The sequence below is a fragment of the Trichosurus vulpecula genome, chromosome 3 (genome assembly GCF_011100635.1).
Source record: "Trichosurus vulpecula isolate mTriVul1 chromosome 3, mTriVul1.pri, whole genome shotgun sequence".
Taxonomy (NCBI): Eukaryota; Metazoa; Chordata; class Mammalia; order Diprotodontia; family Phalangeridae; genus Trichosurus; species Trichosurus vulpecula.
Window position 1 is genome coordinate 278,549,526 of NC_050575.1, and position 21,869 is coordinate 278,571,394.

The 21,869-nt window shown below is 40.0% G+C and overlaps 2 protein-coding genes across 2 annotated transcripts in view; one reads left to right on the forward strand and one right to left on the reverse strand.

Moving 5' to 3' along the window:
• CFAP61 (cilia and flagella associated protein 61) overlaps positions 1-21,869 on the forward strand; it is a 362,517-nt gene that overhangs the window by 51,982 nt on the left and 288,666 nt on the right. Inside the window, exons 8-10 of the mRNA XM_036749971.1 lie at positions 13,210-13,671; positions 14,008-14,235; positions 19,637-19,702. Coding sequence (XP_036605866.1) covers positions 13,210-13,671; positions 14,008-14,235; positions 19,637-19,702 — 756 coding nt within the window. The remainder of the gene's footprint in view (positions 1-13,209; positions 13,672-14,007; positions 14,236-19,636; positions 19,703-21,869) is intronic.
• Positions 12,896-14,904, reverse strand: LOC118843108 (WW domain-binding protein 11-like). Its single transcript, XM_036750521.1, is given in 1 exon segment — positions 12,896-14,904. A coding segment is annotated over 1 exon segment (1,887 nt). The 5' UTR covers positions 14,783-14,904.

Genomic DNA, 21,869 nt, shown 5'->3' on the forward strand with positions numbered 1-21,869 from the left:
GTTCCTTATTTCTGCATCTAGTAGTAATAAAACATAGCATCCATCCTGTATTCGTGTTGGCCAGCATTTTTTTTATCGTAAATTTAAAGCCTAGAAATAAAAGTAAACATTTAAGGAAGGAGCAGGAAGTCAAAGTGGGTGAACAACTCATGAGGAGCTTCATCTTCCCCCTGGAAAGAAGGAATGAGAGAGGAAGAATATGTCACTCTCTTCCTTTTCTGCTTTTGCTTGATTAGCAGTGTAGACAGATTTCACCTAGGCCATAGTTCATAATTGTTGTCCGCAGTACCCTTCCTCAGGACTCATCACAGAATGTATGCTGGCCAGATCTCTGCTATGTTCCCCTTATGGTTCTATACTCATATCTCTTACTTGCAGTGATTTCCTACTTTTCTTGCTTAACCTGGCTTCCTCTGATATCTTTCCCACAACTGAGTACTCTGTGCCCAGGTGATGTCTAAGACCACAAAAGCCTGGAGACTGCTGCTAATAAAATTTTTTTAAAAAGACAAGTCTCTGGTTCTTCCCTTGCCCTCAGTCCCCTAGAGCCAAACCTCTGTGGGCAGTGCCCAAAGGATATGGAAAATATAAACTATCTCGAATTTCCTCTGTTTTTCTGGTTCTGAAAGATTTTATTAGGCATATTGGATAGTAAGTAGAATGGAAGATGGTTGTGAGCCTTTCTACCCTTATGTCTGTTGAGCCCTGGAAAGAAGATGCCATTTGTCATTGGTGAAATTCCCAAAGTCTTTTCAGGGTGATAGATCCCACCATTGCTCTCTTCCCACTGGTGTGACCTTTAAGAATGCAGGATCACCATCATGTGATTATGAGGCATCAGAGTGAGACTTTGTGGAGAACAAAAGTATAAGTAGAGAAAATAGGAAACTTTCTGGCCCATTGTCATGTTCTTTTCTTATTATATATGAAAACCTGTTATCCTTTTCTCCTAGAGCACATAATACCAACAACAACAAAAATGATGCCTTTCAGACAGTTTTCACCTTCAAGTTAGTTAACATCACAGGCTTTTTTGTGTGTGTGAGCTGAGATGGGTTTAACACATAATCAACTACCAAATTATATTAAAGAAAATAGTAATTACATTTTGCTACCTGTCTACAACAACAAAGAATGAGGAACAGAAGAGCATTCTAAATGTGCTGTGATTTCTCTCATTTCTCTGATGAAAGTCTTTGTAACAGGAACAAATAATGAAAAGAAAATGTAATTTTTGTAAAATATTTATCCAAAATACCTGTTTAAAACAAACACACATCAATGTACATTATACCTTGCACTTTGTATAGTATTTTTATTTTTCAAAGCTTTTGCACATAAAACATCTCATTTTATCCTCACCAACATCCACATGAGGAAGGTAGGATAGGAAACATCATCCCCATTTTGCAGATGAACCTGATTTACAGCCAAGTAAATTCTTTTTGGGGGGACAGGTCATACAGTTAGTTGGTGGAAGACTAGAATCTGGGTTTCTATCCTTCGCTGTCAAAAATAAATAATACTATCAACAGAGTTACTTTCTGTATTCTCAGGGTGTGTCTAACATGACCAACATAAGGCTAAAATACAGTACACTTTCTACTTGGTATCAATCTGTTCCTTGGTCAGTTTTACCAATTGAATGGATTTGTTTTTTTTGGGGGGGGTGCTTCCTATCTTTCTCTAGAATTTGTAGCTCCATCTCTTCATGTCTGTTAGATTCTGTGGCTTATCAAGAGATAGTATATTTGCTTCAACAATTGACGTTCTTAAGTGATTCTTTGTAGTTTTTCTTTTGTCTTTCTTGCCTGTGGTCATCTTTAGCTACTATTGAGGAATTATATTGTTATTTTACTGTCAGTCATATACATATCTCTTCAGTTATATGGGAAGTTCAATTGATTCTAAAGGGATTCATGGAAGAGTTATCCTGAAGGAGACTTGGGGATGAAAACTTGCTTCTCTCAGTTTGAAAAATTATAATATCAGAAAATCTTGGAACTGGAAGGGTTATCCTTCCTAGTTATCACCTAGATGAAAGTTATCCAGAAAACTCTAGGGGGAAGTCTAGGAAGCTCACATGAGAAGCAGTTGTGCAGGAAGGTATACGGTCCTCCATTCAGGAATGTAATTTAGAACAGCTGGGGAAAAGAAATGTTTGAGGATGGCCAAAGGGGGTTTGGAGGTGCCAGATTACTGCACAGTATAAATTTGTTTGGTTTTCATCAGCCAAACTGGTACCCTATTCAACATTCTGACCCAGGGAGATGGTTTGGAAGGCAAATGACTGGGAATCTGGGTAAGCTACAGTATCATTCACAGAACAGTGAGCTCACTCCACAGCATGTGGCATGTCTTTTGCCAGTCTTAGCAGGAAATAGTATTGTCATCCCAGACTGCAAATTCTATTTGGTGAATTTATACTCCTTTGTAATAGGAGTTTAATAAGAAAAATAAAATATACTTTGTCAGTTGGTTCTTAAAGGTTCTGTAATCTGGTAATATTTCACCCACTTCCATCCCAGTTTCTTTCTCTTGACAAGAGGAGAAGAGAAACACAGAATTGGAAGGAATCTTAGAGGTCATTTAGTGTAACCTTAACTGAAACGTGAATCCCCTCTATAACATCTCGAGTAAATGAACTTAGAGCATTTGTTGAAAACTTCCAGTGGTGGAGATTTTGCCTCCTTTTGAGGTAGTCTATTTATATTTGGATCCCCCCTAATTGTTACAAATATTTTTCTTTTATTGTCTCCCTGCAACCTCCATCCTTTGCTCCTAGCCATTTTAATCTCTTTCCTACCGTGAAAACCCTTCAGCTATTTGAAGACAGGTAGCACACTCCCTTTAAATCTTCCTGGTTCCTTCAACTGATCCTCATGTGACATGGTTTTAAGTTTGTCCATTACCATCTAGATATACTCCAGGTAATCAATGTCCTTTTACAAATGTGAGACCAGAACTGGACACAATATTCTAGATGTGATCTGATAAGGGAGCAGGATAGTGGGACTATTATTACCTTTGTTATGGTGCTTGTACTTCCATTAATGCAATCTATGACCCCATTAAAGTTTTTGTATTTCTTATCACACTGTTGACTCATATGAGCCTGCATTTCATTAAATTCCCAGGATTTCCTCATGCCTACTATTTTCTAGCCATATCTCCCTCATCCTGTAATTGTACAATTGATTTTTTTCTTCTGGATAGGATTCCATATGCATCACTGTCAAATTTGACCTCATCTCTGGCTATTATTCCTAGTCTGCAAGTTTTGTTTTTGTTTGTTTTGTTTTGGGTGGGGGGAGAGGGTGGGGAGTGCAGAAAGAGGAGAATCTCTTTTCTGTCATCCACAATAGTCACTATTCCTCCCACCTTTTGTGTCCACACATTTGATAAGCATGCCACATATGTCTTCATCCATGTCGCTGATAAAAATGCTGTACTGAAGAGGGTAGAGCAAAGAACGCTGCAGCACTCTACTAGATTGATTGCCTGAGGTTCACAGCAATGATAAAAGCATCAGCACTTTTTAGATCTGAATGGTCATCCAGTGCTGAACAGACCTAATTGTATTATTATCTAGTCCACACAAGTCTCGTCTTAAAGAATATCTTAAAATCCCTTATTAGAATCCAGTTTATTTCCTTGATCTACCTATCAAAAAAGCAATGTGGTCAGTCATAACTCTCAGAATCAATCAACAAGGATTTATTAAGCACCTACTATATACTAGTCATGGTTCTAGGTTCTCAGGAAACAAGACAAAAATAGAAGTCTGCTACTAGGGAGCTTATATTTTATTGGAATTATTCAGTTTGCTCATGAATAGGTAAATTTGGGATGTATATGAAATAAACATAAAGTGATTTTGCAAGATGGATGGGGCAGTAGCAACTGGGGTGCCCAAGAAAGACCTGCAGTGTTCTTACCAGCAGGGGTAAGGAAGAAGAGCATTCCAGGTGTGGGAAATTGTTATGGTAATTAGGGTGGGACTTTTTTTTTTTTTTTTACTGCTTTCTCTTTTGGAATGCTGAGGTAATCAAGTACCTTTGATGAGTTTTGCCTGTCAAATGTAATGGCAAGCAAAGTAGACTTTTTGTTGTCTTAGTTTTGGAGTGCTTCTCAGCACTGAGGAATCTTTGAATGGTGAGTCTTTGATGACCTGCTTATTTCAAGGGAAGGCCTAGTTTCCCCCTCTGACCCTGAGCAAGCATTTAAGTCACAAGAAGGCCTAAGTCACGTGGGTTTGAGTTGGGTGGTTGTGACACCCTTTGACCCTGAAGAAGTGTATATAAACCCAGAGGTTAGCATTTTGCCTTTGGGGGCACACTCATTGAAAGAGTGTTGGTGATGAGACTCTGGGTAGCCATTGAAAGTGTACCCCCTCCCCCCCCACCGCCCCCGGCTTTGAAAACCCAGATGTTGGTGCTTCTCTTTTTGGTAACTATGTATGTGATGTCTTGATCAGACAAAGATTGTCTGTTGATCTGTTTATAGTTTCTGTTTGTATTTGCTCCAAAATTCAGGGTGCTGACTTTTCCCCTGAACTAAGTGAATGATATATGTATTTTAATTAAACTGAGATCACTAACCCCTTAAAATTGCTTTCCTTAAAAAACAACATTGTTGTTACAGAGATAGGCTGGGCAACAGCTCAGAGGCCAGAGATGGAATGTTGTTTATGGGGAACAGCAACTAGGCTAGTTTGACTAATCAATAGAGTACATAAGGAGCAATATATAATCAACCAGAAAGAAAAGAGCTTTATCCATATTATGAAGAGCTTCAAACACCTAAAAGAGGAATGTGTATCTTGGAGATAGTGGGTAGCCCCTGAAACTCTCCACTTAAATAGCAGAGTGACATAGTCAGAACTGTGCTTTGGGAATATCATGTTGGTAGCTATTATCAGAAGGATGGAGTGGAAACAGGAGAGACTGGATACTGGGAGACAAATTAGGAAGCTATTGCAGTAGTCCAGGTGAGAAGTGCTGAAGGCCATATCTGTGGTAGTGGCTGTGGGCATAGAGAGAAGTGGAGAAATTTGAGAAATGTGGTGGAGGCAAAACCAACAAGATTTGACAACCGATTGGATATATTAGGTGAATGATAGTGAAGACCAAAGAATTCAAAACCAGGATGACCAGGATTGTGGTGCTATCAGCAAAAATAAGGAAACTGGGACTACGTTTAGGGGGAAAGATGATAAGTTGTTTTTTGTTTTTTTTTTTTTTTTGGACATGTTGAGTTTGAGAAACTTATGGGACATCCAGTTGGAGATGTTCCACAGGTTTCTGGAGATTGCAGATTGGCAGATGGGAGAGATAAGGGTTGGATATATAAATGTGAGAGTCATATGCACAAAGGTGATAGTTGAATTTATGGGAGTTGATGGGATCACCAAGGAGGAAAAAGTAGGGAGAGAAAAAAGGAGAGGTCCCAGGACAAAGCCTGGGGTATACGCACAGTTTGGAGAAAGATAGAGATAGTGATCAGGCAAAAGAGATTAAGAAGGATGGTCACATGGCTAGAAGGAGATCCACAACAGAACAAGATCAGGAAAACCCATAGAGAAAAGAGTATCTAGAAGGAAGGGGTGGTCAACGGTGTCAAATGTTGGGGGAGGTCAAGAAGGATGAGGACTAAGAAAAGGCCTTTGGATTTAGGAATGAAACAATTGTTAATGACCTTAGAAAAACACTTGCAGTCAAGTGGTGGGTATAGAAGCCATCTTGGCTGTGGGTTGAGAAGTCAATGAGAAAGTGTAAGCAAGAGCTATAGACAATTTGGCTATGAAAGGGAGGAATGCTATAGGTCAATAACTTGATGGAATAATATGGTCAAATGAACTTTTTTTAGTATGGAATCTGGGCATGATTAAAGGAAAAGAGCCAGTCAATAAGAAGAGGTACAGGATACTCTGTTAAACAAAGCTTTAATTCCTCACTTGGGCCTTAACAAAGTCTTTTTATCAGCATCACCTCCAAGGGGGCTTCATCTGGAGGATCTTGTTGCTATAACTAATAAACATCCCATTGGAATCCTAGCATTATTCTAATCTAGCTTCAACTTGCTTGTGATGCAAATATCCCCGAAATGGGGGAACCTGCCTTGAATTATTGATGACTCCCAAATAGGGGACTTCCCTCCAACACCAAAGGATTGGCCATTCCTTAAAATTATAGGATCATAGATTTGGAGGTGAAAATGACCTTAGAGGTCATTGAGTCCAAAGCCCCTCATTTTAAAGATGAGGGAACTGAGGCATACAAAGTTTAAATGACTTGTCTAGAGTCACAAATCAGTAATTGTATGAAGTAGGGTTTGAATCCAGGCCTTCCTGACTTCATTTAAGTCCAGTGCTCAGATAACTCTATGAACATGTACTCATAGTACCAAAGAATCAGATCCTGCTGACTTTCCTATCAAAAAAGCCACTTAGACTTGATTTGTTGCAGATATGTTCGGTACTTGCTCCCACTGTCCTTTTTTAATGAATTTTTTTTATTAAGAACTTTCCTCACCTTTGCATTGAAGATATGGAATATAAAATGTATGTCATGTTAATTTAACTTGGAGAGTCTTAGTGTATCATTTATAATAGAATTTAGCATTTCTCTACCTCTTTAGCCTTAGCAACAAATGTTGGTGCTTAAGCCATAATTGTCATGGTAGTTGTTTTGCAAATATTTATTATTAGTTATGTAATATGTTATGACCAAATAACCTATGAAATAATGTTTGGGCATATAATAAACCCATTTTGCCAACTCTTTTCTTTTCTTTTCCAAGAAGTAGCTATGAGCCATCCTTCTATTTAACTGCAACGTCTGGTGAATGTTTTGGCCATGATGACTCATGAAACAAAGAAAAATACAAAATGGACCTCAGCCTCACACCTTTCTGCTTCTTCAGTGGTGGTGTAGAGTGATGGGAAAGAGGAGACAGGGTGCTAAGAATCGCCCAGTTTTTAGAGCATCTATAAATAAGAATTTTATTGTTCATACTCAAATTGTAGATCCTTGACCAATGACCAATAAGTGGATGTACTTGGCTCAAAGCAGGCAAGAAGTAGGAGCAATGGATGGGAATAACAAAGAGAAAATTTTGAGCCTGATACAAGGGGGAATAACGACTTTAGGTAGAAGTATTCAAAAGTAGAGTGGGATTACCAGGAGACAGTGGGTTCCCCTTCACTGAAGGTCTTTAAGCAAAAACCAAATGACTGCTTGTTGGGTATGTTGTAGAAAGGACTTGTGTTCAGGTCCAGACAGGAGTAGAAAGCTTATGTGATAATATCAGATCAGCCCCTTTGCTTTTTTGGATAAGGTTCCTTGGTTATGTCAGGGAAATAATAACAACAAAAACGACAACAGCATTTTCCATTTGTATGACAGGTCTCAAAGTACTTATCACATATGTATTATCTTCACAACATTTCAATAAGATCAGAGATAAGTGGCTGGTACAGGGTCACACAGCTAATAAGTGGTAGACCTGGTACTAGAATCTAGGTCTTTGACTCATGGGCCAGTTTCTCTTCAACTGTATAATTTGATATAATAATATATATAAATATAATAATAATAATATAATAATAAGAGACTAAGGGACCTGGAAGGAATCTTAGAAGTCACATCTTATGATAAATGGTTGTTGAATGACACCTTTTTTAAAAATTTAAACTTTGTTTTCTAAATGATATCCTTGTGGACAAGATGCAAAAAATATGGCTATATGATTCTGCAGTTAGATGGGTTTATAGATGAACAGCCATACCTAAAATGTGCTGATTGATGGATTATTGTCAATCTAGAGAGAGTTTCTAGTAGCAGAACAGTGACTTATAAAACAATTGTATCAATGATTTAGGTGAAGACATAGAAGCCATAGTTGCCAAATTTTTAGATGATGCAAAAGTAGGTAATTCATGTGGACAGTACATTTAGGGCTCAAAAGACTATGAAAGGCTTACATGATGAAACTAACCCAATCAGATGAAATTTAATAGGGATGAATGCGCACAAATAGGGTGGGTAGGGTTCCAGTTTGATGGGTCTCAGCTGATGATAAGCTCATATGTGAACAAACCAAGTAATGAAACTACTACAATAGGTAATGAATTTTAGGCTTCAATAGAAGTAATATAATGTCTAGACCAAGAGAGGTGATAAATAGTCTTCCTGTTTTCTGATCTGATCATACCACATGGGAAATAGTATGTCTACTTCTGGGGTGCGTATGGTACTATAAGAAAGACATTGACAAACTAGAGACATTCAGAGAGTACCCAGAATGGCAAGAATTTTGCAAACCATGTTATATTAAAAAAGGTTGAGGCAACTAGTCATGATTATACTGGAGAAGACTTAGAAGGATATGATAGCTGGTTTCAGGTGTTTGAAAGGTTGGCAGAATCATAGGAATTAAGAGAATTGAAAAAGGATCGCAGAGGCCAGCTAGTGTTTCTTGCACTTAAAAATGGAACCCCTCTATAAGGTACCTGACAAGTGGTCACCTAGACTTTGCTCAAAGAACTCAAGGGAGCAGGAACCCACTGCCTCCTGAGGAAGCCCATTCCGCTTTGAGATAGCTCTAATTTTTAGGAAGTTTTTCCATACACCAGCCCCATTTTCATTTTCTATCTCTCTCTCATCATTTTCCATCTACCGATCCTACTTCTTTTCTCTGGGGCCCGGCAGAACAAATTGATGATTTCTACATTAAAGCCCTTTAAATACTTAAAGACAGCTATTGTGTTTTCATAAGTCTTTTATTCTTCGGACTAACCATCCCCAGTTCCTCCGTTGATCTTTATATGACAAGAACTTGAGGCCTTTCACCATTGTGATCGCCCTCCTCTGGACATTCTTTATATTAACATTATCTGTCCTGAAAAGTTACTCCAAGAATTCAACACAGTACCTTAGATGTGGTCTGACCAGGGAAGAACAGAGCAAAATGATCACCTCCTTATTCCTGTTTATTGTGCCTCTATTAATGCAGCCTAAAATCACAATAATTTCCTTGGCTCATAGCTTGTAGTATGCTAAAGAATAAGAATTTTATTTGTTCCAGAGAACTGGACTAGGACCCATGAACAAAAGTTACAGAAGGATAGAAGTAAGTGGAAAAGCCTTCCAAAAAATTAAAGCCATCCAACAATGTAACTGGCTGCCTCAAAGCATTAAGTTCCCCCATCAGTGCAAGTAATCAAGCAGAAGCTGCATATCAAGGATATGGTAGAAACAGTTCCCATGTTTGGGTGTGAGATTGCAATAAAGAGCTTTTAAAGTGCCTTCTAACTCTATAAGGTTCAGCAAACTTACACCTGGGTGTTGCATATGCCTTGCAAGAACATGAATACTCTTCTTCAGTGACCTTCAAAGCAAATTAAATGATTCAAACGAATATTTTTTCCCAACTGGCAGCATCACTAGCTCTGCTTAGTGTTTGCAAATCAAGCTGTGTCTTTTGCTAGATGCATCATCACAAACAATAAAGATTTTGGAATCAGAATTTAGCTGGCAATTTTCTTGATGATGCATAAGGCAAAATAGGACACAGCTTGCATTTCCACAGCTGTATTGGCATTGTCATATGTAATAGTTAAAAAAAACCCAAGCAAATTTTTTGTTAGTTAAGTAGGTCACCATGACCTGGGAAGCATATATCTCTGTTTTAAAAGAACCTTTCGATACATCAGTTTTGTTAATTCTGATAAAGCTGTGGTTCTCAATTCTCTAAATCCCTACAGAGCTTTGTTTTCTCTTAGCAAGGAGAATATAATTTTGCTATAACAAAATCATAGAGCTGGCCAGGTAGGAAGAGGATCTCTAGTCTGTTTAGTCTTCTGCATAGTCAGGGTAGATGTTGCCTATTTCACTTTTTGAAAGTTCTCCAAATTTCACAAGATCTATGGAAAAAATATTTTAGAACCTCATAACTTTGTTTATTAGGATGCACATCTTTCTGAAAGTTTTAATTTCCTTTGATTCAATTTAAGCTTATTTTCTCTTATTCTGTTGTGGAGATAGAAAACATCTGTCACCAGTTTCCCTACATAATAACTCTCCAGAAGTGTAAAATTTGATTACTAAGTCAAACCTTCTTCACTTTACATTGAAAGTACCCATTTCTTAAACTTTTCTTCTTGGGTCTCATCTATCTCGGTGCCCTTTCTTGTTTCTCTTTATTTCTCCTGCACTGTGGATTCTACACCTAAGTTGAGCTATATTCCAATAGTGCATTATTCTTGTTCATGTGTTTATCTTTCTATTAGTACATTTCAGTATATTTAAAAATCACAGTAATTCATTCCATACTTGTAGTCTGTTGTGACTTCTTTTCCTTTCCTCTCCTTACTGCTTTCTTGTATTATGTCTAGCCATAATTCCATTTCTTACAGCCATGAGGTTTCCTTTTCTTCCTCTGACTTTACTTGTATTTCTAAAACGAAGCAATGATCTGCACTTAGCATAGTGCCTGGCACATCATTGTTGTTCAGTTGTTTCAGTCATGCCTGAGTCTTTGTGACCCCATTTTCTTGGCAAAGATACTGAAGTGGTTTGCCATTTCCTTCACCAGCGCATTTTACAGATGAGGAAACTGAGGCAAGCAGGGTTAAGTGACTTGCCCAGGATCACACAGCCAGTAAGCATCTGAGGCCATATTTGAACTCATAAAGATGAGTCTTCCTGATTCAAAACCTAGTGCTCTATCTACTGTGCTACCTAGCCACCCACACGTAGTAGGTGCTTAAGAAATGCTTTTTGACATTACCTGACATGTTAACATGTGCTTTGAGATCAATCAGCCAAAAAACAAAACATTACATTTTTTTGAGATGTACTGATAGTTGAGCCAAAACCTCCCCCTGGATATTTCTGAGCAACTTCAGTTTTTTATTTTACTATGCATGTATAAACACAGCAAGGCTGTGCTACTTCTTGATTTATTCCAATTAAATATGGTCATGAGTTTTATGACTATATCTCTAATATCTAATTTATCACTTTTCCCGGGGCATGAATCAATCCTCCCAACTATATCTTCAAAATTAACGATCATGATCTGGAGCCTATAATTTGATTCATTGACCAAAAAAAAAGTAAGAAGTTGTTTTTAGAGCTGAGCTCCAACCATAGATGATACCTCCCCAGGTAAATAAAAAGATACTGATAGCTAAGGCAGCAAAATACCCAAGGGAAAGACAAGAGGCAGCATTTTCTTTCCTTTATGAGTTTTTGTTTTTAATTTCACATCTCTCAGAAAAATAAAATAATTGATGATAAGAGAATTAATGTGCTAAATTTTGTTGAACATGACCTTGTGATATTTACAGATAGCCTTGGTTTGGTGTTGTTCTGGAAGGCAGTTCTACTGTTCATAGGATGAGATATCTAGAGTCGCACATTTCCTAAATTCAACTCCCTTATTTTAAAGATTAGGAAACTGAGGCCCAGAGAGGTTAAGGGACTTTCTAAATGTCACTTAACTGTCAGAGATAGGGTTTGAAATAGAAAGAAAACACAAAATTTGAAGATACAGCATTTTCAAGATAACTCAAACTACTACCACCAACTCCTCAACCATCTTCTCCCCTTCAGAGCCTAATGGAGATAGCCTTGGACCCTGAACCCAAGAACATTGGCAGTAGTAATGTCCCCCAGACCATTACCAGTGTCTAGTCCCGAATCCACGGATAGCCTCAAAAGGGAGTAACCCCTGTGGAGAACGGGCCAGCATCCTTGCCACCACCAATACCAGCTACTGACTGAAGGACAGGTAAGCCCGAGGATCCTACGAGCAATAGCAGCCCCGAGATCAATCGTCCCTGCTTCTCACCCAGGCCCCACAGCCATCATCTAAGGAAGAAGCCTCTGTGGAGAAGGGACTAGCCCTCCCCACCAACTGCTAAATCAGCTGCCATCCACAGGCAAGCCAGCTGAAGTAGCAAGGCATCGCAAAGAACAGCCTGGAAACAACATGTGCCAGGCAAGTCAAACTACTGCCACTACTGTGACCACTGGCTCCAGCCACTGACCAACTGCCACCAATGGGTAAGGGATATAGTCCCTGCTTCCCTGACAGCTACAACTTATAAAAATACAGAAGAGAAGGTTCTTGCCACCCAAGTCCTTGGTGCTGCCAAATGCTTCAATAACAGAAATACCTATAATTTCATCAGAGGAAATGAAACTGAAAAATCTTCTTACCATCTGCTTTGTTGCTATACCCTAAGGACCCTGGGATGCCATCTAACTTTTTTTTTATTTTTTTATTTTTGTAGAACATTTATTTCTTTCAGGAGACATTCAAATTTTTTTTTTTTGTCATTGAGAAGTCATCTCAATTAATACATATGTATAGTCCTCCCCAGACATCCTGCCTCATAGTAGGGAAATGAAGCTGTGATCCATCTTACTACAAGTAAAATGTTACAAATTATTTACAAGGAAAGTTAAAAAACAAACAAAACCAGAAAAAACACAAAAAACACTGCATGAAATGCATTGGTTTCTGACAAATATCTATTCCGGTGGCTTACCAAACCCACTTAAGAAAAAGATTTCAAAAATGAAAGTACAGACACTAAAATCCTGTCTATCTCATGCCTCCAAAGAAAAAAGGAAATGGTGGTGGTGATAGATATAGTAGAGATGTGAAGGGACACTGCTACAGAAGCTTACCAGTCTACTCTGAAAGAAACATCTTTTTCTTCTGTGCAGCGAATTCTGACCAAAGCTAAATAACATTAAGACAATCTTTGCACTGAAGTCAGGAAATGCTCTGACAGAGTAAAACTCTGCACTCAGGTCCAATGTATAAGAACTCGGAATTCCTCTATGAACCACGTTAAAACCTCTCCTGGCATCATAATCTGTCACAGTAGCCCCTCCATCTCTTTCATGAAGGCTTTATACACATCATCCTTGGTTTGTACTGAAACAGGAGCAGAAGGACAAGATTTAGGGACTGCTTTGGCAAGGGGTAAAGAAGAATCCTCTTCTGACTTTCTCTGGGGAGCCACAGCAGCTCCTTTGTTTTCTCATCAAACTCTCAGAGCAGTGGGCACAAATCTGGTAATTTCTGCCTTGGAATTGGTGATTTGTGGCTTGGCACTGATGGTTGCTGTGGCTTTCTTCTCGATAGTGGCTGCACTGGTGTCATCCTCTTTGGGTCTCTGGATCAAATTAGGTGGGGCACTTAAAACCCCTGGATTCGGCAAAGGAGGTGGTGGAAAAAGCCCAGGTGGAGCAGGTCCAAGTGGAGGCACCAAAGGTGGGCGCATCATACCAGGATGAGGTGGAGGGATGCCTGGAGGTGCTGGGGGTGGTAGCCTCGGTGGTGGTCCTCGTGGAGGAGGACCAGGAGGAAGACCAAGAGGTAAAAGCTGGGGTAAAGGCCCCCGAAGCCCTGGCATTCCAGGTGATCTTAAGAATGGAGGAGCTCCTGGAGGTGGACCGGGAGGAAGGCCAGTGGGTGGCCCAGGTGGTCGTAATGCTGGAGCAGGTGGTGGTCCAAGAGGGGGTGGTCCTGGCATGGGAGGAGGTGCCTGTATTTGAGCAGGAGGAACAGACTGTGGGGGTGGTTGCTGTTGTTGGGAAGCAGGAGATGATGATGCCCCATCAGGAAGAGACTCTTCTTTGTGTTGCTGCTGTATTGTATCCTCTGACTCAGAGTCATCAGAATCCTCCTCCTCCTCATCCTCTGAAAATTCCTCCACCTCTCGCCCCTCTTCAGGAATTTCCTGACCTGCCATTCTAAGCATCATAGCTTGAAGAGGTGTTAATTCCTTCATGTTTTTCTTTTTCTTTCGTGCTTTTCCAGGAACATCAGCAAATTGTACACTGAGACCTGACTTTTTGTCCTCATTGTTCTCTCTCTCGTCATCATCACGATGCATGAACTCCTCTCCTTCACTGTCAGCATCTGACCTGTCCGTATCACTGTCATCACTGCTGTCATCATGTTTATCTTGATCTATGTCTTCAGGATAACCTTCATCTTCGCTGGTGCTGGAAGCACCATCATCATGACCTCGATGAGCAAGTTGTGGACTACATAAAATGTCCTCCTCTCGCCGACAAGGGGCAAGTTCTAGTGCAAAGCCTACTTTACGGCTGTACATCTGCAGAACTCGGAGAGGAGGTGGCCCTGGGGGTGGGCCAGGAGGCTTTCTTCCAGGAGGCAAATGAGGAACACCATGTCCAAGAAGAGGAAGTATAGAAATTGCCCTAGTGGGAGGTCCATAGGCAGAGGCTTTTTTGAGAACAGAGGGTGGCTGTGCACCAGGCAATGGGATGCCTTGGATCAAGATGTTGGAAGGAGCATGAGGCATATCTGGCAATGGAATGCTTTCCACTTCAACATGTTGAGCATTCTTTACAGCATCAAAGTATTGGCTGAGCTGGGCTCTCTTCTGCTCATATTCCACCTCTAACTTTTGAAGTTCTTTGTAGATACCTGGATTTTCCTTTTCATAGAGTTGGAGAATGCACTCGAAAGTTTCACGAAGTTTTTTTTGCTTATCTTTTAGCACCTTTTCATTTAGCTGTGGCTGCTGCACTGGATTGAACTCCATCTCATCCAATTTCTCCATGTCCCGGATAATCTGCTTGGGATCCTTCATCTTTAGTACTGCAGCTCGTACCATCATTCGTTGTTTCTTATTCTTTTTTAATTCCCTCTTCCGGGCTTCTTTTCGAGCCTGGTCAGTGGGGTTCATGAACTTCCCACTCTTGGTGGATGATGTAGATCTCCGCCCCATTTTCACAGGTTGTGTTTTAGTCAGTTAAGGGGGGAAAAACTTTTTCATTCAAAGCAATACCCCAAAATTATTATCAGCATAAGTCTAGGTGATTCTCAAACTTTTTCATCTAACTGTAACATCCACCTTTCGGCTGCTTGCTGGAGCCAGTGAGGGCCACAGGGCCATGTGCTGCGGCTGCTCGCACGGCCTCCTCGCTCTTCTAGGGCTGGGGGTGGGAGGCCTTCACCTTCACCTCTCGGGGCCTAAGCCACCGCTATCTTGAAACCGCGCGCTGCACCACCTCCCTCACGTCACTTCTGATGCCATCTAACTTGAAGCTGAAACTTCCTGTGGGTGTTGTCTTCTCCATTATAATGTGAGCTCCTTAAGAACAGAAACTCTCTGCTTTTCTGTCTTTTATCCTTGGTACTGCTTGATTCGGTGCTTTGCAGATTATAAGCAATTAGTACTTTTCATTCATTCATTCATTCAGTAACTGCTTGTGTGATTTTCCAATTAGCTTTATATACATCTCCCAAAGCATAAAGACATACATAGATGGTGTGCTAATCACATTTCATATCAACACTATTTTAACATGGATTTTTGCATAATCGTTCATTATTATCGTTCAGTTACACACTTGGAAACAGAAAACCACAACAAACTACAGCCTCTCATCTAACATAAAAGGAAAAATCTACCTTAGTGTGGAAATAAAAGGACTATTTATATGTGAATATACGGAGAGAAATCCGACTTAAATTCCCTCTCCTGAAATTCACACTGGAGAGCTAGTACATTTCGTGGCAGCGAGTCTCCGAAAGGAACCTGACCAACTGGAGCATTGGACTGAATCTAGTAAGATGAAATTCAATAGCGATAAACGTGAATACTCACACTTGGGCAAAAACCCATCAATTTCATAAGTCTAAAATGGGGGAGGCCTGGTTAGACAATGAATGTCCTAAAATATATCTGGTGATTTAAAGGACTGCAAGCTCAGTATAATTCAGCATTGTGATAAAGCAGACAAAAAGCTAATGCAATTGGAGCAGCATAGATTCTTAGGAATAAGGAAATGAGCCTCAGACCTGATCTAGAGTATTATTTTCAGTTGTGGGTAGCTAAAAAGTGTCTGGAGAAGGACATCCAAGATGACGGAAGGCCTTGAGTCCATGTCATACAAGGGTCAGTTAAAGTAAGTTTTAGCCCTGGTTAGCCTGGAGAAGAGAAGACTGGATGGGGGGAGAGCGGATGGATATATTAGTTGCCTTCAAGTGTTTGAAGTGCTATTATGCGAAGGAAGAATTATCTCACCTAGCCCTAGAGATCATGATCAGGAATAGTGGGTGGGGGGCCGGGGCGGGGCGGGGTGGGGGGGGGAAGTTGCAAAGAGGCAAATTTTGGCTTAATGTCAGGAAGAACATCCTAACCATTAGAGCTGTTGCAAAGTAGAATAGGTCCCCATAGAGAATGGGTTCCTCCACTTTTTGGGAGAACTTCAAGCAGAGGTTGGCAAATGTGTTATAGTGGGGATTCCTTTTATTTATAGATTGGGTTTTTATTTATGAGTTGAGGTCCCTTCTAATTCTTGAATTTTTTCATTCTGTAATGAATGAAGATAACCTTTCTAGTCATTTATTAAAATAATGCTGAATTTTCATCTTAACGATTGTAGAAATAACAACCATCACAACTGACTTTATGTAGAATTTTTCAGTTTGTAAAGCACTTTATATTATTTAATCTTCACAACAACTCTCTGTGTATTAGAGACATTATTATACCCATTTTAAAGATGAAGAAATGATATTCAGACTTGTCATAGCTATGTGGTTGCTAAGTAGCAAAGATCAGAGCCCTTTCCAATCTCTCTTAGAAATAAACAATGAACTATGGCAAATGTTTAAGAAGACTCTGTATTTGATGAAAGCAAACGACTAGGAATTAGGATTCTTACATCCATTTCAGCATTTAAATTATTTGTACTATCACTGTGGGCAATACTATACAGAAGTCAAGATTAATTTCACAATAGTAAAAGGACAGATTTATTTTGAGGTCTTTGAATGAAAAATGGATTTTTAAAACATTGATATGATTACTATGTTTTTATAATCTGTTCAGATACTAAGATGCTTGATTTACAAATTTATGAATTTTGACAGAAGGTATTTTGTGAATTTCAGGAGAAGGAATTTAAGTCAGATTTCTCTCAGTATATTCACATATAAATAGTCCTTTTATTTATACACTATGGTAGATTTTTCTGTTTTTATGTTAGATGAGAGGTTGTAGTTTGTTGTTGTTTTCTGTTTCCAAGTGTGCAACTGAACAATCATAATGAAAGATTATGCAAAAATCCATCTTAAAATAGTGTTGATATGCCACTTGTGTTACAAGATAATTACAGTAATTTGACTATTGCTCCATATGAAGTCAGGAGCTAGTTGCTAGCAAACACTGGGATAGGGGTGATTTAAGGGATTTTCATTAGAACTGGCTTTTGGATCCTGCTGACTTTTCTCTTGAAATGAGTTTCTCACAAAGAATCCTTCAGCTTTTTCTTGAATAAACTGTTAGAGTGTTATATTATTTGCATCATGATCTCTAAAAGTTTTTTTATGTGAATATACTCATATCTTTTTGAGAATTCTTAAAATAGTAAAGTAAACTAAACCAAACTACCGAAGAGACACAAGATAATATTTTAGAATTTGGTATCCAATCCAGTAATTTGGCCAATTACTGAGGCTGATTCTCCTTGTGCCTAAATTGGTAGCTATAGGTAAAATAGTTCAGCTTCAAAAGTAACTTAAATTTTAACATCCACATAGTAAGGAATCACTTGTTCAATTGATCCCACTTAATCTATAAGAGTTAATGCAGTTTCTAAAATATAGTTCTGCAAACACTCCTTCCCCCACCAGGAACTGCTCAGACAGGTCACAGATATGTTAAAAAAGCACAGAGCACAAACCACATGAAAATGTAATATTAAAAAAAAATCCAGCAGGAATGCTCTTAATACTGCCCTACCCAGTTGAAGAATCTCTCCAAATCATAGTTCCTGTATTCTTGACAGTTTTAAGCTTCTAGGGTTGCACACTTGCACTGGGCCATATCTGTTGAACATACCTTCTAGGTCTGCTTGGGACTTTGGAAATCTGGTTGCCCATCTGTATCCCCATTAAGGGCATGGCTCTGAGTTGCATTCACCAATAGGGCTCATAGAATTGTCATGTGTCTTTGATAAGGGTCTAGACTAGGGGTGGGGAACCTGTGGCCTTGAGGCCACACGTGGCCCTCTAGGTCCTCAAGTGCAACCCTTTGAATCCAAAAAGGCTGCATTTGAGGACCTAGAGGCCCCTAGGCCACAGGTTCCTCACCTCTGGCCTAGTTCCTCTAGGATCTGATCCTGTAAAGTCATCTGACCTGAACCTGGAGCTGTCTGTACTAATACATTTCCAACCAATTCAGTTCAACAAGCATTTATTAAATGTCATTTATGTGCAGGCCCTGAGGATACAAAGGGAAAAAAATGAAATAAACCTTGCCCTCAGGGACTTTACACTTTAATGGAGAGAAACAACCTTCAAACAGATAACTGAGGAGTAATATTACTAGTTCACATATATGTCATACTTTAAAGTTTGCAGGATCTTTTCATATATTGCCTCTCTTAATGCTCACAACCCTGTGAGGCAGGTGCTATTATTATCCCCACTTGAAAGATAAGAAAAGTCAGGCTCAACAAGCTCGGAGGACTCACCCAGGGTCCCACAGCTAGAGCAAAATAGGTACAGAATCAATACAAAATAATTTGTTGGGGGTGGAGAGAGTGCAAACAATGTTGGGAGGCTGAATCTGAACTGATCCTGAAAGGGAATGAAGGATTTCAAGTGGGGAACAGGAGGAGAGAACATTCTAGGCATGGAGGACAGCCTATGCAAAGTCACAGAGTTGAGGAACTGAATACAAGTTACTAGACAGTAGCAACAGGCTAGGCTGAACAGGAGCCTACAATGCAAAATGTAGCCAAACTGTGAAGGGCTTTCCATGTTGAACAGAGGAAGGACACTGTGGGCATTCAGAGTGTAGACTTGGGCAAAAGAGCCAACAATGGATGCCCTCAATTTTCTCACTAAAATGTCAGATGTGATGCTACACAAGCTTCTTGCAAGCCTCAAGGTGTTCTGCCCCAGAGAACAGGGATGAGCTCAGAAGGTGGTATCGATGACCCCTCTGGGTGCTGACCTCTGACAGAATCATTGCCACCTGATTCTTTGATAGTTCTGAACCAAAGACTTCATGTAATTTGATACCACACTCTCCCAGGGGCACTCAGAACACAGGGGAACGTAAACTTGGATATTTAGGGAAAGCCACCAAGGTAACCAGACTCCCCAGAGCTCTGACACCATAGTCTCCCTGGCTCTCTTGCTCTTCTTTCTGTCAAAACACTCAGCTCTCTAGTCACAGTTCAAGGAAACAGCTTAGGAATAGCAGCTCAAGGCTTGGGCCTCCCCAGCTTTGATATGCTATCTACATAAAGCCTCATATTATGAGATAGGCTGATAGCCTTGTTAGAGCTATTGGTAGCAGTTGTTGTCTTATTCCCATAGCTCAACTGCTCTGCTTCCCTAATTATGCTAAAGCTAGTCTACACAAACATTTTCTCATTAACATCCTTTCATAACTAACAACTGATCAGAAGAAACTTTACCTGAAATTGAAGTGAAGAGAAAAACTATTGTAGAAACTCAAAATAATTATGGAGACAGTATGTTGCAAAAAGTTTTAAACAAAAGCAGCTAGGGGAGATGTATTTTGAAGTTCCCCTTTATTGTATTTGTCTTTTGTGTGCAGGTAAATTTAGTCAATGTGGCAAGTTGTGATGAGTGCTGTCCCTGGTACGCAGCAGGGGGATGTCAGGTGTGTGGCTCAGAGAAGGCAGACTAGACGTGTCTAGCCTCTTCCCTCCCAACCCCCCACCTTCCTCTAAGGGACACTAATTCCTTCCAGGAAGTGAAATGGAGGGAAGCAAATAAAGGGCTAAAAGTTTGGCCACTCTGCTCTCCTCAGATATTAGTCTAGGGGATGTGATTTTTAGGTCCAATCTATCTTCTGATCATGATTTCGATAATTGGGGGGTGGGGAGCAAGACCTCAAGCTTTATATCCAAGGCTTAAGTCCTTTCTCACCAAATACCAGATGAAAGGGAAACACACAGGAATTATCAAAGAAACCAATCTATCCAATTTGATGGCAAAACAGAAGTTAGAGAAAGTAAACCTATAAGAATATATTCAGGATAATACAGAGCTCTTCCGTTGGGAACTTGGGAACTCAGCTCTACCAGGAGAGAGATCTTCACCCGAGGGTGAGTTCTTTAGTGTAGTAAGTTGGGGCTAGGGTTATGATGAAGACTGCCAGCTCTTCTCATGTCAGCTTCTTCCCAGAATTCTTTCCTTCAGCAGCTTGAAGTGGAGTTGGCATCTTTTCTCTTGAAAAGCTGGAAGCCAGAAGCACCTAAATCGACTGCAGAGTCTGAAGCTTCTTGAAGCAACTTGAAGAAAGTTTGAAGAAGACTCGAGAGACCCTTGAGATCAAAGAGACTAGAAATTGGTCTAAAAAGTGAAGAACTCTCCTCTCTTCTGCTCTTGCCTACTGTGCCCTGCCCTTCAGACAGGTGTGCAGCATTGATCTCCACCAATGAGGAGAGAGTCCCATACCGGTGTGCTTTGATACTCGGTTGCAAAGTTAAATAATTCTGAAGAAATAAAAAATAAAATGGCTTATTTCCTCTCTCCTCCTAGATATTCTTTTTTTCCCTAGGTTTTGGAGGCACAATTCTCTCTCCTAGTTCTTCTCCTACCCATCTGGCTAGGCTTTCTCAGTCTTTGCTGGATTATTATTTGTATTCTGTTCCCTATGCATAAGTATACCCCAGGACTCTTTTCTAGACCATTTTATCTTCTCTAGGTACCCTCTTTCTGTGATCTTATCAGCTCCTGTAGGTTCAATTACAATTCTTATGCCGATGATGCTCAAATCTACATATTCATCAATCTTCTAACCTCTAGGCCTGTATCACTAACTTCCTGCTAGGCATTTCCACCTGGATGTCACATAAGCATTTTATAGATTCTGTGGTTTAGAGAAGGGATGTCAGAGGCCATCTATTCCAACCCTTTCATTTACAGTGTAGGGATAGGAAAGTGGTCACACAGGTAGTAAATGACAGAAAAAGGATTTGAACCCAGGTCTTCTGACTCCAGAGCCACTCTTCCTTCTACTTTATCATACTACCACAACATATACAGAATATGGAATTCATTATCTTTTTCTTCAAACCCATCCCTATTCCTAACTTTCCTATTTTTGTTGAAGGTACCATCATCCTCAGGGTCATCTTTAACTCTTCTCTCTCTTTCACTACACCCCCTTCTGTAGCCATTCAGTTGCTTAGTTTTGTTGATTCTAGCTCTACAATGTCTTTTCTCACCCATCTTCTCTTGACTCAAATGGCCTCTGCCCTAGTTCAGGTCCTCATTCCCTCTCACCTAGACTGTTGTGATATAATCCTAGTCAGTCTCCCTTTCTCATCTTTCCTCCCTCCACTGCATCATTCACATAGCAGCTTGTATTTCTAGTCCTAGAACACAGGTCTGATCCTGTCACCCCAAGCCTCAAGAAGTCTCAGTGGTTCCCTGATAACTCTAGGATAAAATACAAACTCCTTTGTTTGGCATTTAAAACCCTTTGTATTCTGGCACTGATGGGGTGCTTGGGTCCCTGTGCTTGTACCCCAGTTCCAAAATCCCATCTCTCTCTAGCATCAAAACACTGGCCCTAGCAGTTTCTCTCTAGCAAAACAGGACAGCATGCCCTAGCAACACTTATTTCTCCTCCCGACATGGTAGCAAGCTACACTTATAGAATTTATTGACCTTTTGTGTATGTGCTAAACTGGCTGTGTACTGGGTCATAGAGATATTCACTACTCACTAGCCTATCATATTCATGCTAGACTTAGACACATGTATACTCCCTTATATTCATCTTGCCTAACAAGACATTGATGGAAGCAGCCTGGGGA